Source organism: Cupressus sempervirens, chromosome 1 (genome assembly GCF_028749045.1).
Source record: "Cupressus sempervirens isolate cs-2001-9-10 chromosome 1, ASM2874904v1, whole genome shotgun sequence".
Taxonomy (NCBI): Eukaryota; Viridiplantae; Streptophyta; class Pinopsida; order Cupressales; family Cupressaceae; genus Cupressus; species Cupressus sempervirens.
In genome coordinates, this window is record NC_143118.1 from 490,608,316 (window position 1) to 490,621,152 (window position 12,837).

Genomic DNA, 12,837 nt, shown 5'->3' on the forward strand with positions numbered 1-12,837 from the left:
CAATCACTGTCATAACCTGTACAGGATGGTAAGAAAACTTTGCTTTAATACCACTATAATGTACCACCCACTTTTGTAATTTTCAAATTAGTTGTGGAATATTTGATCAAGTTTTTTCAAGGTTTTTGAGTTTTCATAATTTTCTGATTTTTTGTTTATATTCTGAATTCTTTGATTGAAATATATGCTTGAATGAAAGGGATTTATTTGCTAACAAGACGAAATTCAAATTGCTCAATAAATTAAAAACTTCTAGCATTAGTCAAGAAATATAACATACCTATTTCCTGGCATTAGACATATGATCGGTATTTTCATAATTCTGAGTTAAACTATCTTTAAACATCAGCTATTACTATAGTATTTTGGAAAGAATCCAACAAATCAAACCCTTTGATTGCATGCCTAGGGCTTGGTGAGCAACAGTCAGGCCAAAACACCCTCCAATAAAACCTATTTGTTGATATTAATGTCTTCAAAATCATACACTAACCAGAATGGCTTGTTGTACTGAAGATTTCAGAATTGAAGCATTCCAAGAAAGTCCACATCTTGCCTGCAATGTGATGACTAGGTGAAATATGATCAAAGAACACCTTGCTGTTGTGTTCTAAATGGGACAACTAGAAAGAAATGCCACAAATTGATAAATCAAAATATAAACCCTATGAAATCTACCCTCCAGGCAGATCTGAAAGTGATTACCTTGTTCACTCATGTAGCCAATAAAATACCCCGTTCACTTGTGCTGGCATTAGGGTTGGCAAACAAGCAATAAAATGAAATACAAATGCACATTTTATTGCAGAAAGCTTAGAGTGCATCTATCTATCTATCTGCACGGCTGTCTATACTTTGGTATAGAATCAATTTTGCAAGTATTTCTTTTTTAAATAATTGCTATGTTTTGGTGGGGACGGCTGGCTGTCTACACCAAAACCCAAAGCGATCCCCAAGTTTTCTAAACTTCTGCAATTTTTCTGAAATAAGAAACACATTGGAAACATTTCCCGTCAAAGCTCTGTTCTCGGTGCACTTTCTATTTCTGAAACGTTGACATTTTGGGTGGAAACGTGTTTTCGGGCCTCCCCGATGTTAGTAGAAAGACAAAAGACCCAAGTTTGAATGAAAGTTCATTCAATGCTGAAGCTTCTGCAATCCTTTCTAATTGCTTTTGTTGCTTACCCTTCTGCTTCAGAGGACATTGAAAAACATGGTTGCCATTCCTGTCCCATTTGAGATGCTTGATATGGCTTATGTTGAGAAGAAGTTAAATCCTCTTCCTCCTCCTGACATTTTCTATTGCCTCTTTTCTTATCACTTTTCTTTGTGTTCTTAATGGGGGCTACGATCCAACTCCGTGCATTGGATGAAAAGGTCCCCAGATTTATCTCTCATATAACATCATCTCAATGCTTCTCAAATGCGGGTGTGGACACCTCAAACAAATGCTCTTTGAGATGGAGAGAACCATTTATAGCTATGGGCTCTATTTTGTCATCAGAGACCTCAAAGACTTTCACCCTAATAGCAACAAGCTTGTCTCAAAGCTTAGTGATCCTCATAAGGTAATTGATCACTGTTTCTGTATTGCTCATGCATTTGGCAGCTTTGCTCTTTACCAACTTATCTATTGTGAAGCTGAACTTGAAAATTTAACTACAACCAATACTTGTGTAATGGGCACCCTAGAAATGCCCAAAAACTGAACCAACTGCTGATAGGAATTTAGTCAAATAATTTGTATCCAACTCTTAATTTATCTATTAAATGTTAAACCCTCTTTATGGCTCCGGAAATAAAATGTTTGTTTGTTTTAATGTCTTTGCATAGATTTGAAACCACATAACATGAACAAGAAGGAATTAATAATAATATGCAAACTAAAGATTGAACTATTGCTGAAATAATATTGATTTTCAAACTAATAAAGTCAGATACATAGCAGACTTTTCAACTCACTAATTACTCCAGCATTATAACACAATGTTCCAGTAATGACTTCCCATCTTGCTGCTACAGTAACATGAATAGTGCCATGCTACAGTGATGTGAATAGTGTCATGCTACAATGCTGCTACAATAAAATCTGCCTTCAATCAGTCCAAGACCCTCATAAAATCATCCCTTCAGAATGGCATAAGCATTGGACAAGAAGTGGAATGATATGAGCAAACACCCAATCCACCTGTAGCTGGAAATGCACCCAATCTGCCTATTAATGAAGCTGATAGCAATGAATTCCAAAGGCCAAACCCCAAGGGAATGACATCTAGAATGTCACAAGAGAGGATAGATGTCCTGTAGTGCCAAGAATGGATCTGCAACTCACACATCAATTTTCTTCTCATATTCAACCTGCCGAATGAAGCCACTAACGCTCTCGTTTATTCTTTCTCCAAGAATCGATTCAATTCACATGAGCAATGTGGGATAAAAGATGTGCAATATGAAACATATTAAAATAATCACTTATGTCTCTCTTCGGCACCCCTTTTTGATTTGCACACATTCTCATAAAATTTAATATTAAAGTAGCACTTTAATATTTTACAACTAAATTAAATGTTACTTTAATAATACTTTAGACATAAAAATATATTAGCTATTGGATTCCGAATAGCACGAGTGATAGCTCGTCAGAAAGATCTCGCTGAGTAGTATCAAATTCAATCACCAAGACTAGACTCCCTCGTGTCCTGCCGACTTATTAAAAATAGTAAGTATGCTTGAGACTAAGTAAATCAACTCTATTTTGGCCCAAATTGGACATGACTAGGCCAAAACACTCTAAGATCCCTTTAAACCCTTTGTTAGCCCTTGGGACCATGTGACTAGGTTAACGTCCACACACTTGGTCTATTGCTAAAGTGGGGACATTACAACCCACTGCCCTTGAAATTGCTTGTCCTCAAGCAATCTCAGTCTAGCCTGATGAATAACCTGCTCATTCTCCCATGTAGCATCCTCCTCTGGCAGGTCTTTCCATCTGACCAAATACTCCTTCACTATCTCGGTTATGAGTTTCCTCCTCGGGTGTCCAAAATCGCCTAAGGTACTAACACGAGCTTCCTCTCCTCATCCAAAAGGGGTAAATCTGTAGAAGGAACTACACCCTAATCAATGGCTTTCTTAAGCCTTGACACATGAAATATATTGTGCACTCGACTATCCTTTGAAAGCTCAAGCTCATAGACGACTTCGCCCCCTCTCCAAATCACCCTGTAGGGACCATAAAATCTAGGCTTTAGCTTCTCCACTCTGCACCTCTTGAGCGATGATTGCCTATATGGCTATAGCCTCAAATACACCATATTCCCTACCTCGAAATTGCGCTCTACCCTATGTTGATCAGCATACAACTTCTGCTGATTTTGAGCCTTTTGTATGTTCTCCTTAAGCGCTCTCAGGATATCTTGACTAGCCTACAATAGGTCTTTGGCTTTGGGCACTCGACTATTCCCCAAAACTAAATCCATGAAGTTGGGTGCTTCATATCCATACAATGCCATAAATGGAGTCATCTTGATGGTCATGTGAAATGTGTTATTGTAACAATACTCTCCCATGTATAACCACTTGACCCATGCTCTCTGCTGCGCAGTCACACAATTCCGCAAATAGCTTTCCACCCATTTATCTACTATCTCTGTCTGCCCATTTGTCTGAGGGTGGTAACTCGTACTAGGTGTAAGATTTGTAACGCACAGTCCGAACAACTCTTGCCAAAAGGCGCTCATGAACTTGCTATCCCTGTCACTAACAATAAATCTCGGTATCCCATGTAACTTGAAAACCTCTTTGAAGAATAAATCTGCCACCTGAGCTGCTGTATAATTAGAAGGAATAGCAAATAAGTGAGCAAACTTTGTCAATTTGTCTACCACCACATAAATACAATCTCTTCCCTGCACTCATGGTAAACCAGTGATGAAGTCCATAGAAATACTTTCCCATTTCCTGTTCGGAATGGGCAAGGGCTAGTAAATCTGCAGGAAATGTGTGCTCTCCCTTATTCTATTGACAAACTGCACACTCCCTGACATACCTTTGAACATCATCCTTGAGCCCTCTCCATGAGAACTGCTCTCATATTTGCCTATAGGTCTTGAAGACCCCTGGATGCCCAGCTATAGGTGCATCATGAAATGCCCTCAAAATCTCCTCTCTAAACTGTGATGTAGGGATCAAATAAACCCTGTCCTGAAATTTGATCAACCCATCCAACAACGCATACCTGTCATCCTGAATAGTGCCCACCACTCTCCCAGAAGCCCAATCATCTCTTGCATACTCCGCTACAATTCGATCTCTCCAATCTCTTGAAACCTCTGCTAGAGCACATAAGTGAGGTCTTCAAGATAAAGCATCAACCACCACATTTTTCTTACCTTTGACAAACTCTATCAAATTCATAAGCCTGTAATTTAGTAATCCATTTCCGTTGCCAATCATTAAGACCATGCTCTGACTCATGAATTATTTAATACTATTGTGATTAGTTTTGATCACAAAATGCCCACCTATCAATTATGATCGGAATTTGGCTAATGCATGCATTATGGCCAAAATTTTCCTGTCATAGATAGAATAACTCCTCTTAACTCCTCGGAGCTTCCTACTCTCGAATGCAATGGGGTGTCTCTGTTGTATCAATACCGCACTAATCCCATCTCCTGAAGCATCACATTGAAGCTCAAATGGCTCTGTGAACTTAGGTAGAGCTAGAACCGGACAAGATGACATCACCTGTTTGAAGTCGTCAAAACATCTCCACGCTGCTTCTGTCTATGTGAAGGCTCCTTTCTTGGTAAGATTTGTCAAAGGTGCGACAATCTATGAGAATCCCCTAACGAACCTCCTATAAAAACCACATAAACCAAAGAATCCCTTAAGTTGTGTGAGGTATGTGGGAGTAGGCCAATTCACAATAGCTCTAATCTTTTCAGGATCAACCCAAACACCATCGGCACTAATGATATGCCTATGGTAAAGGAGCTTGGTCATGCCAAACTCGCATTTTGATTCCTTGGCATACAATAACTCTCTATCCAATGACTCTCTATCTAGAATAGATAACACCTCCTCTAGATGCTGTAAGTGCTCCTCCTAGGTCTTACTGAAGACCAAGATGTCATCAAAGAAGACCAAGACGAATCTCTTCAATTGCGCCCTGAACACCTGGTTCATACAACTCTGAAATGTGGCAGGTGCATTGGTTAGCCCAAATGGCATAACCATAAACTCGAAGTGGCCATAGTGATATCGGAACGCTGTCTTCTCGATGTCCTCTGCTCTCATCCCGATTTGGTGGTATTCGGATCATAAATCAATTTTGGTGAAGAAGTGTGCACCATGCAACCCATCAATCCTAGGAATGGGATACCTGTTTTTAATTGTTTTTTTATTCAGTGCCCTGTAATTGATGCACATGTGCATTGTCCCATCCTTCACTAGAACTATTGCTGAAGCGAAAAGGCTTTTGCTAGACCTAATGTGCCCCACCTCCAATAGCTCCTTAATTGCCTCCTCTATCTTATCCTTGTGTTTCTAAGGATGACGATAGGGGGTAATCATGACCGGTTTGGCTCTCTCCTCGAGCTCAATAACATGCTCTATTCCCCTGTCAGGAGGAACCCCGTGTGGGATATCGTCAAATACTTTGGCATGCTTGTCAAGTATCTCCTAGATATCTGGTGGATGACTTTATTTGTGGCTCCTATGGAGCTAGCATAATGAAACATTCTGTTGCCTACTCTATGTCGTTATGCCAAAAAAGTCTCTGCATTTCTCCTCAGGGAGACTACTCTGCAACTCCCATCCGAAAGTCCTCTAAGTACAACAGTTCTTCCCTCATGTTGAAATCTCCTCTCCAATTTTGCTAGGTTGAGTGTGAACTCAACTAGTGAGGCCATCCATGTCATGCCGAGGATGACATCGTAGTCTCACATGTCTACTACATAGAACTCATCCTTCAACTCATAGCCATCTCCAAACTTGATGTGAAGATTAGATATCTTCCGAGTTCATAATAATTTGTCACCATTTTTCTACCATGACTCTAAACCCAACATGTTCCTCGATCTGTAAACCTCTCATGGCTTCCAGTCGTGCATCTATGAAGTTATGCGTAGCCCCAATGTCAACGAGAGAGATCACTTTTTGCCCCTGGATAGTACCCTTGACCCTAAATGTGATCCCCTTTTGAGCCCCTATCAATCGTGCCAACGACCAATCATCCTTAGGAATGATATTCTTCTTTGGAGTGCTACTCTCATCCGAATCAGAGTGCTGATCCTCCCCCTTTGACTGTGACTTCTCCGCTAAAAAATACTCCATTTGATTTGCCTTAGCCTTGAGAGGGCACTTATGAGATAAGTCCCAAGGCTCTCTACAATGAAAACACAACTTCTTCCTCAACTCATTCAAGGTGTCATTATCCAACTTCCTATTATCCCCTTTTGGCTGTGCATCCTGGTAAAAAGGTTTTTTGTCCTTATCCTTATCCTTCTTCATATGTGAATCCCTAGGCTGAAATCTACTCTTAAAAGAAGAAGGTGCTAAGTCATGAGCCTTCTTAGTGGTCTCCTGTAATGCAGCTGGGTCATGCCCTTTGACCCAATCCCTTAAGGGATCTGAAAGTCCATCCATAAATAGCACTACTATTCTCCTCTTTGAAATATCTGTAATCAACACAGCTAACCTCTGAAATTCACTGATGTATGTCTCAACTGATCCCCACTACTTGAGCTGTGCCAACTCTTTAAATTGTTACTTGGGATCTTTGGTATCAAATCTCTCTATGAGTCTCTCAGTGAACTCCTCGTAAGATGTGATCTAATTATGCCCCAAGGTTACCATGCCATCGTGCCACCACTCATGTGCTAGACCATCCAAATGAAAAGCTGCACACTTGATAGCCTCCTCCTCAGGCATAGGATTCGGCTGGAATTTTGTATCTATTTTTCTGCACCCAAGCTCATGCAATCATCTTCCTTGAAGCCTAATAATAAGGTAAAGAAAGTTTTCCAACTTTCTTTCTCAACTCAAAGTTTTGATTCCTCCTTCCTGCTCTAGGCATGTGTCTCATCCTCACGTCCATATAATCTCTGAGGAAAATATCCGCTTGAAACTCCAGTCCACTAGCCTCTCAGTCCCTCCTGAACTGATCCTGTAACTCGGTAATTTGTGGTGTGTTTACTGGTTGAACCGGATCTCTGGGTGGAAAGGTGGGTAGAAAAGGTCTCGAGCTTGCTGTCCGAGCTGGGCGTGCAACCTGTCTAATGTTATAGCCTCATTCCCATTGTTGCCATGTCCATTATTATTACCATAAGTGTTATTCTCAGGACCATTGTTGTTGCCTCGGCCTCCATTATTATCTTTGCTCCCATTTCCATTGTTTGCATCACCTGGATTAATATTGACGCCCATCTGTCTAGCCATAAGTTGCAACATCATATCCACTCTCCTATTCTACTCCTGTTGCATACGCTGCCCCTCTAACATACCCAGAACCGTTTGAACATTACCTTCTCCTGATCTGGACTGACATTCCTGCCTCCGCCTAGTCCTGTATTCCAATCATCTCGGTCACCCATACCGCTGTCTTGTTCAAAGAATATCTCCTCTGTGTCTGTATGACTGGATTCTATGTCCACTTGCACGGATGAACTAGACTGCTCGCTCTGTGAGTCTGAATCTTTGTTGTCTTGCTCTGGTATAGCAGAAGTAAATGGCCTCTGTCATACATTCTTAACTTGTTTTATTTCTGATTTTAGTGTTTTGACATTTCGTCAAACACTTTTCCCTCTATCCAGCTGTTCCAAATTCTCTATAAGGCCTCCACAGGATGTCAAAACTAGGCTCTGATACCATTGTAAGGGCACCCTAGAAATGCCCAAAAACTGAACCAACCGCTGATAGGAATTTAGTCAAATAATTTGCATCGAACTCTTAATTTCTCCGTTAAATGTTAAACCCTCTTTATGGCTCCAAAAATAAAATGTTGGTTTGTTTTAATGTCTTTGCATCGATTTGAAACCACATAACATGAACAAGAAGGAATTTATAATAATATGCAAACTGAAGATTGGACTATTGCTGAAATAATATTGATTTTCAAATTAATAAAATCAGATACATGGCAGACTTTTCAACTCACTAATTACTCCAGCATTATAACACAATGTTCGAGTAATGACTTCCCATCTTGCTGCTGTAGTAACATGAATAGTGCTGTGCTACAGTGACGTGAATAGTGTCATGCTATAGTGCTGCTACAGTTAAATCTGCCTTCAATCAGTCTAAGACCCTCATAAAATCATCCCTTTTGAATGGCATAAGCATCGGACAAGAAGCGGGAATGATATGAGCGAACACCCAATTTGCCTGTAGCTAGAAATGCACCCAATCGGCCTGTTAATGAAGTTGATAGCAATGAATTCCAAAGGCCAAACACCAAGGGAATGATGTCTAGAATGTCACAAGAGAGGATAGAGGTCATCTAATTCCAAGAACAGATTTGCAACTCACACATCAATTTTCTTCTCATATACAACCTGCCGAATGAAGCCACTAACACTCCCTTTTATTCTTTCTCCAAGAGTCGATTCAACTCACATAAGCAATGTGGGATAAAAGATGTGCAATATAAAACATATTAAAATAATCACTCATGTCTCCCTTAGGCGCCCTTTTTTGATTTGCACACATTCCCATAAAATTTAATATTAAAGTAATATTTTAATATTTTGCAACTAAATTAAGTGTTACTTTAATAATACTACAGGCATAAAAATATATTAGCTATCGGACTCCGAATAGTACGAGTAATAGCTTGTCGGAAAGCTCTCGCCTAGTAGTATCAAATTCAATCACCAAAACTAGCCTCTCCTGTGTCCTGCTGACTTACTAAAAATAATAAGTATGTCTGAGACTAAGTAAATCAACTCTGTTTTGGCCCAAACTGGAGATGACTAAGGCAAAACACTCCAAGATCCCTTTAAACCCTTTGTTAGCCCTTAGGACCATGTAGAACTAGGCTAATGCACACACACTTGGTCGACTGCTAAAATGGAGACATTACAACATGTACCAATACATGTATTGTCCCCATTTTTGTGAGTAGCAGAGCTCGAGAGATTAGCCTATTATTGTGATCCTTGTAGGCTAATTATTGTGAATAGATTGGACTTCATATGTCTTTTGAGGCAGTGGCTTGGCTTGGGAGGGTCTTGTCTTCTCCACAATTCAATAAGTTACAAGTTGGTCTTCGTTTGGCTCAGATTGGACTTCATTTGTGTACTTACTATTTGTGGTAAGTTGGGTGTTGATTGAGATGAAACCTTTCTATTTTTGGAAAGTGCATTCAGTCACATGGAGAAATAGTAGGCGTGACTCCTATTTTAGACGACATTTTTAAATGATGAGTATTTTGGGAGTTATTATATTTTTAGTGGCCAAATTATTATTAAATCATTAAATGACCTATCATAAAGTTATAACTTAACTTTATACTTTCACTTAAGTTGAGGTTTGAGTCATCATTGGAAGGGGCCATTTATTATATGCCTAATCCAAGTATTAAATATTTAAAGTGATGTTGTGTTGGAAAGTTTCAAGAGTAGAGTTCTTTTGGGAAACTTTCCTAGTTTCTGAAGTTGAGTTCTTTTGGAAACTTTATCAACAAAGTATTATAAATATGAGCTCACTTCATTGGAAAAAGCATGTGTCAATATTTATTTTCTTTTGTTGCCTTTGTGGCTTTTCTGAGGTTTTGAATTTGTTGCCCTTGCTGAAGTAAAAGGGTTGAGTCTGAGATTTTGAGAAGTGCTTGGCAATCTACAGCTGCGGTATTGTGGATTGCATATCTGGGAATTATTGCTTATGTTTTCCCTACTGTACTTACTGTGTCTAGGGATTGACCTGAGGTTTTTCTCCATTGCTGAAGTATATTGGAGATTGGTTTCTTGGGAATTCTGAGATTTTCATGGTGGCTTCTCGTACTGTATTTCCTGTAGTTGAGAAGCAAAGTGTTGCTAAGGAATTTGGTATTGGGAGTCTGAAAATTGAGCATCAGTCATACTGTATTTTCTGTGACTGGGTGAGTGAAATGGTGTGGAGAAGTGGATATTTGTGTGCCCTATTTGGAGTGCCATTTATATCTGCCAATTGATAGGGTTTATCTTTGCTATTCAGGTTGTTCAAACTTCAAACTGCACTCTATAACAGCATTATTTCTGAATCTGAATGCGATAAAATCTCTGTTCTGAAGCTGTGCATTGTGGCTGGGCATTTTTGAACCTATGGCAGTTCCCACTTGTGCTCTTAAGTTGGACGGGGAGAATCACTGATGTGGGCATATAACTGAAATGAATTGGAGAAGCAATAACAAGCATAAAAGTGCTATATTAATGATCTTGATGAGGCTGGCTAATATCTAGAATATGACTGACAATAAAACACTTTCTGTGTTGCATCTCCTGTAAGAACCATTTCATGCAGTGGATGTCATCTACTTTGTTATTCAGCTCATGCATGTCCTCGCTGGTAATGTCATCTGACAATTTAACATCCACTATGAATTTCCAGTTTCCATTGCATTAATCTTTAATGTTAGCTACTTCCTTCTGGAATTGACCGTTGTAAATGAACTGGGAATATTTTGATGCAAGATTCTTCTTTGCTCATGTTTCTGTAAGCAAACCACAATGACAATCAATTCAATGGGTATGCTAAATGATCTTACACAATTTCATGGCATATACACCATGGCAATATCTTTAGATTTATCTAGTTGGACTATGAAACTTTTTACTGCCTTTCTTTGTATCTCTCTGCAGAGATTCTTTGCTGCGGTCGTCCTTTCGTCTTTTTGTTTTATTAGGGAGGAGGTTTGTATTTTGCTGCCAAGTTTTTGCACCTGCTTGCTTGTTTATTTCTAATAGTAAGGTATAATCACCTAGAATAGCCAAAATTATGGTTTTTAAGTATTATTTTACCACAAAGCAGTCCTTGTTTAATGGAAGCTGCTAAATGCATGGTTCTGCAGGTAGCTCACTATTTTGCTGGAATGAAGCAGCAGCTGAACTGGACAATTACCCAAATTTCAAATTCCATACTGTTAATATTGTGATTAGTAACCCTTCTTAATGCAACAGAATGGCTGTTGATAGTTCAAGCTCCTACCAGTTTATGGGCAAATCACAACAGCGATTTATGAATCAGGATCTTTCTCCAGATGCTTCTGTGAAATCAAGAGACTCGGATAATACCTCTAGATGGTCAGAGCCTTTCAACGCTGATGCGAATTCTTCATCTACATCTTCTCACTGGAAGCGCGCACATTCATCGGTTCCTTCTAGTTCCAGAAATTTTCATAAGGTTCGGCATATGCAATGGGTATTTCAACTCGTTGATGTTGCTGCTGGGCTGATGGCCAAGATGTACAGGCTTAATCAGAAATTGGATTACCCAGAGCCCGCATTGTTCCAGTTTTCTGATGCCTTCTGGAAAGCAGGCGTGATTCCCAATTGTCCAAAGCTTTGCATGCATATTGCAAAAAAGTTTCCAGAGCATCCCGGGAAGTTGCAGCTAGAAAAGGTAAGATGCTCTGGCAGTCTCACAAGTGTACAATTTTAAAATATTTTTTGGAATTTTTGCATGGTAAAATTTTGTGTTGCAGGTTGATAAACTTGCGCTGGATACTTTATATGAAAACGTGGAAGTGTACTTGGAAAATTTGGAACCCTGGCTTATGGTAAGCTGATATCTAAAACACTATATTTTCATCTTTTATTTGGAGTGCATATTTGTTGAGATAATACACAATCTTGTAAGCAATAATAATTTCTTTTTTAGTTTCTGGATATGGTTGGCAGCTGTATGTCACATGATATATGAATTCTAATTGAAGGTGACTGCTGTATCCCATATATGTTTCATTGGCAAGATCTTGAACTGTTTGATCTCTTTAGTTATTTTCATACGAATTGACTCAATTTCTGAGTCAATTCCTTGTGTTGTAGTTCATTTGGGAGTTATGTGATATGATTTGCGGTTTGTAACCTATAAATAATTAAAGTTTAGCATGATTATGTTATCAGATGAAATGTACGTGAAGAGTTAAAGCTGTTGGTCTGTAAGGAAATTTTATAATAAAATTAATATCAGCTGCTGTATCTGTTTCCTAAGATGGATTCTTGGATAATTTAGCTTGGGAAAATTGACTCTGTTTGGTATTAGAGTTGCTTTAAATGCTCCCATGTTTCCAGCTGCATGATACTAACATGTCTATTTCTTGATGTGTATTATAGTATATTGTTGAGTGGTTGTTCTTTCTATCATCCAAGTTCTACTGTTTCGATAGAAATTAAAACAGAAAATATTTAATGCAATATCATACATTGGATGATCTATTGAATAAGAAATATGTTTAATACTTTCAGTTGCAAAAGACATTTCCTAAGATAGCCTATTAAGGACAGACCGACTTGGAATTATTTCCAGTATTTATACAATTGATGTAAATATTATTTTCTGCGCCATAACATGTTTATACTCACTCGAAAAGCTTGCATCGTGTAAATTTTGATGTTTCCTTTAATGCTTCAAGGATCTACAATTTAGGTAAGCTTTAAGTTTATTTATTGAGCTTCTCAGGTAGCTGAAATTAAATGCACACTCAATAGACGAGATATGGAGAATTACCTCATGTTGGGAACAGAAGCTTCTGGACAAAGATCCAGAGTATAGACTAGCTTAAATGACACAAAAATTAAAGTCAAACAAGCATGACACTCAATGGGGTTTGAGACGTGACACTTTTTAAATAAAAGG

The 12,837-nt window shown here is 38.8% G+C and overlaps 1 protein-coding gene across 2 annotated transcripts in view; it reads left to right on the forward strand.

The window, feature by feature from the left end:
- The window catches only part of GRL (transcription activator), a 268,919-nt gene that overhangs the window by 14,328 nt on the left and 241,754 nt on the right, over window positions 1-12,837 (forward strand). Inside the window, exons 2-3 of one of the 2 annotated variants that reach the window (XM_089828816.1) lie at window positions 11,051-11,601; window positions 11,684-11,758. In XM_089828816.1, coding sequence (XP_089684942.1) covers window positions 11,161-11,601; window positions 11,684-11,758 — 516 coding nt within the window. In that variant the 5' untranslated portion in view covers window positions 11,051-11,160. The remainder of the gene's footprint in view (window positions 1-11,050; window positions 11,602-11,683; window positions 11,759-12,837) is intronic. The other variant, XM_089828825.1, reaches the window with a different exon arrangement.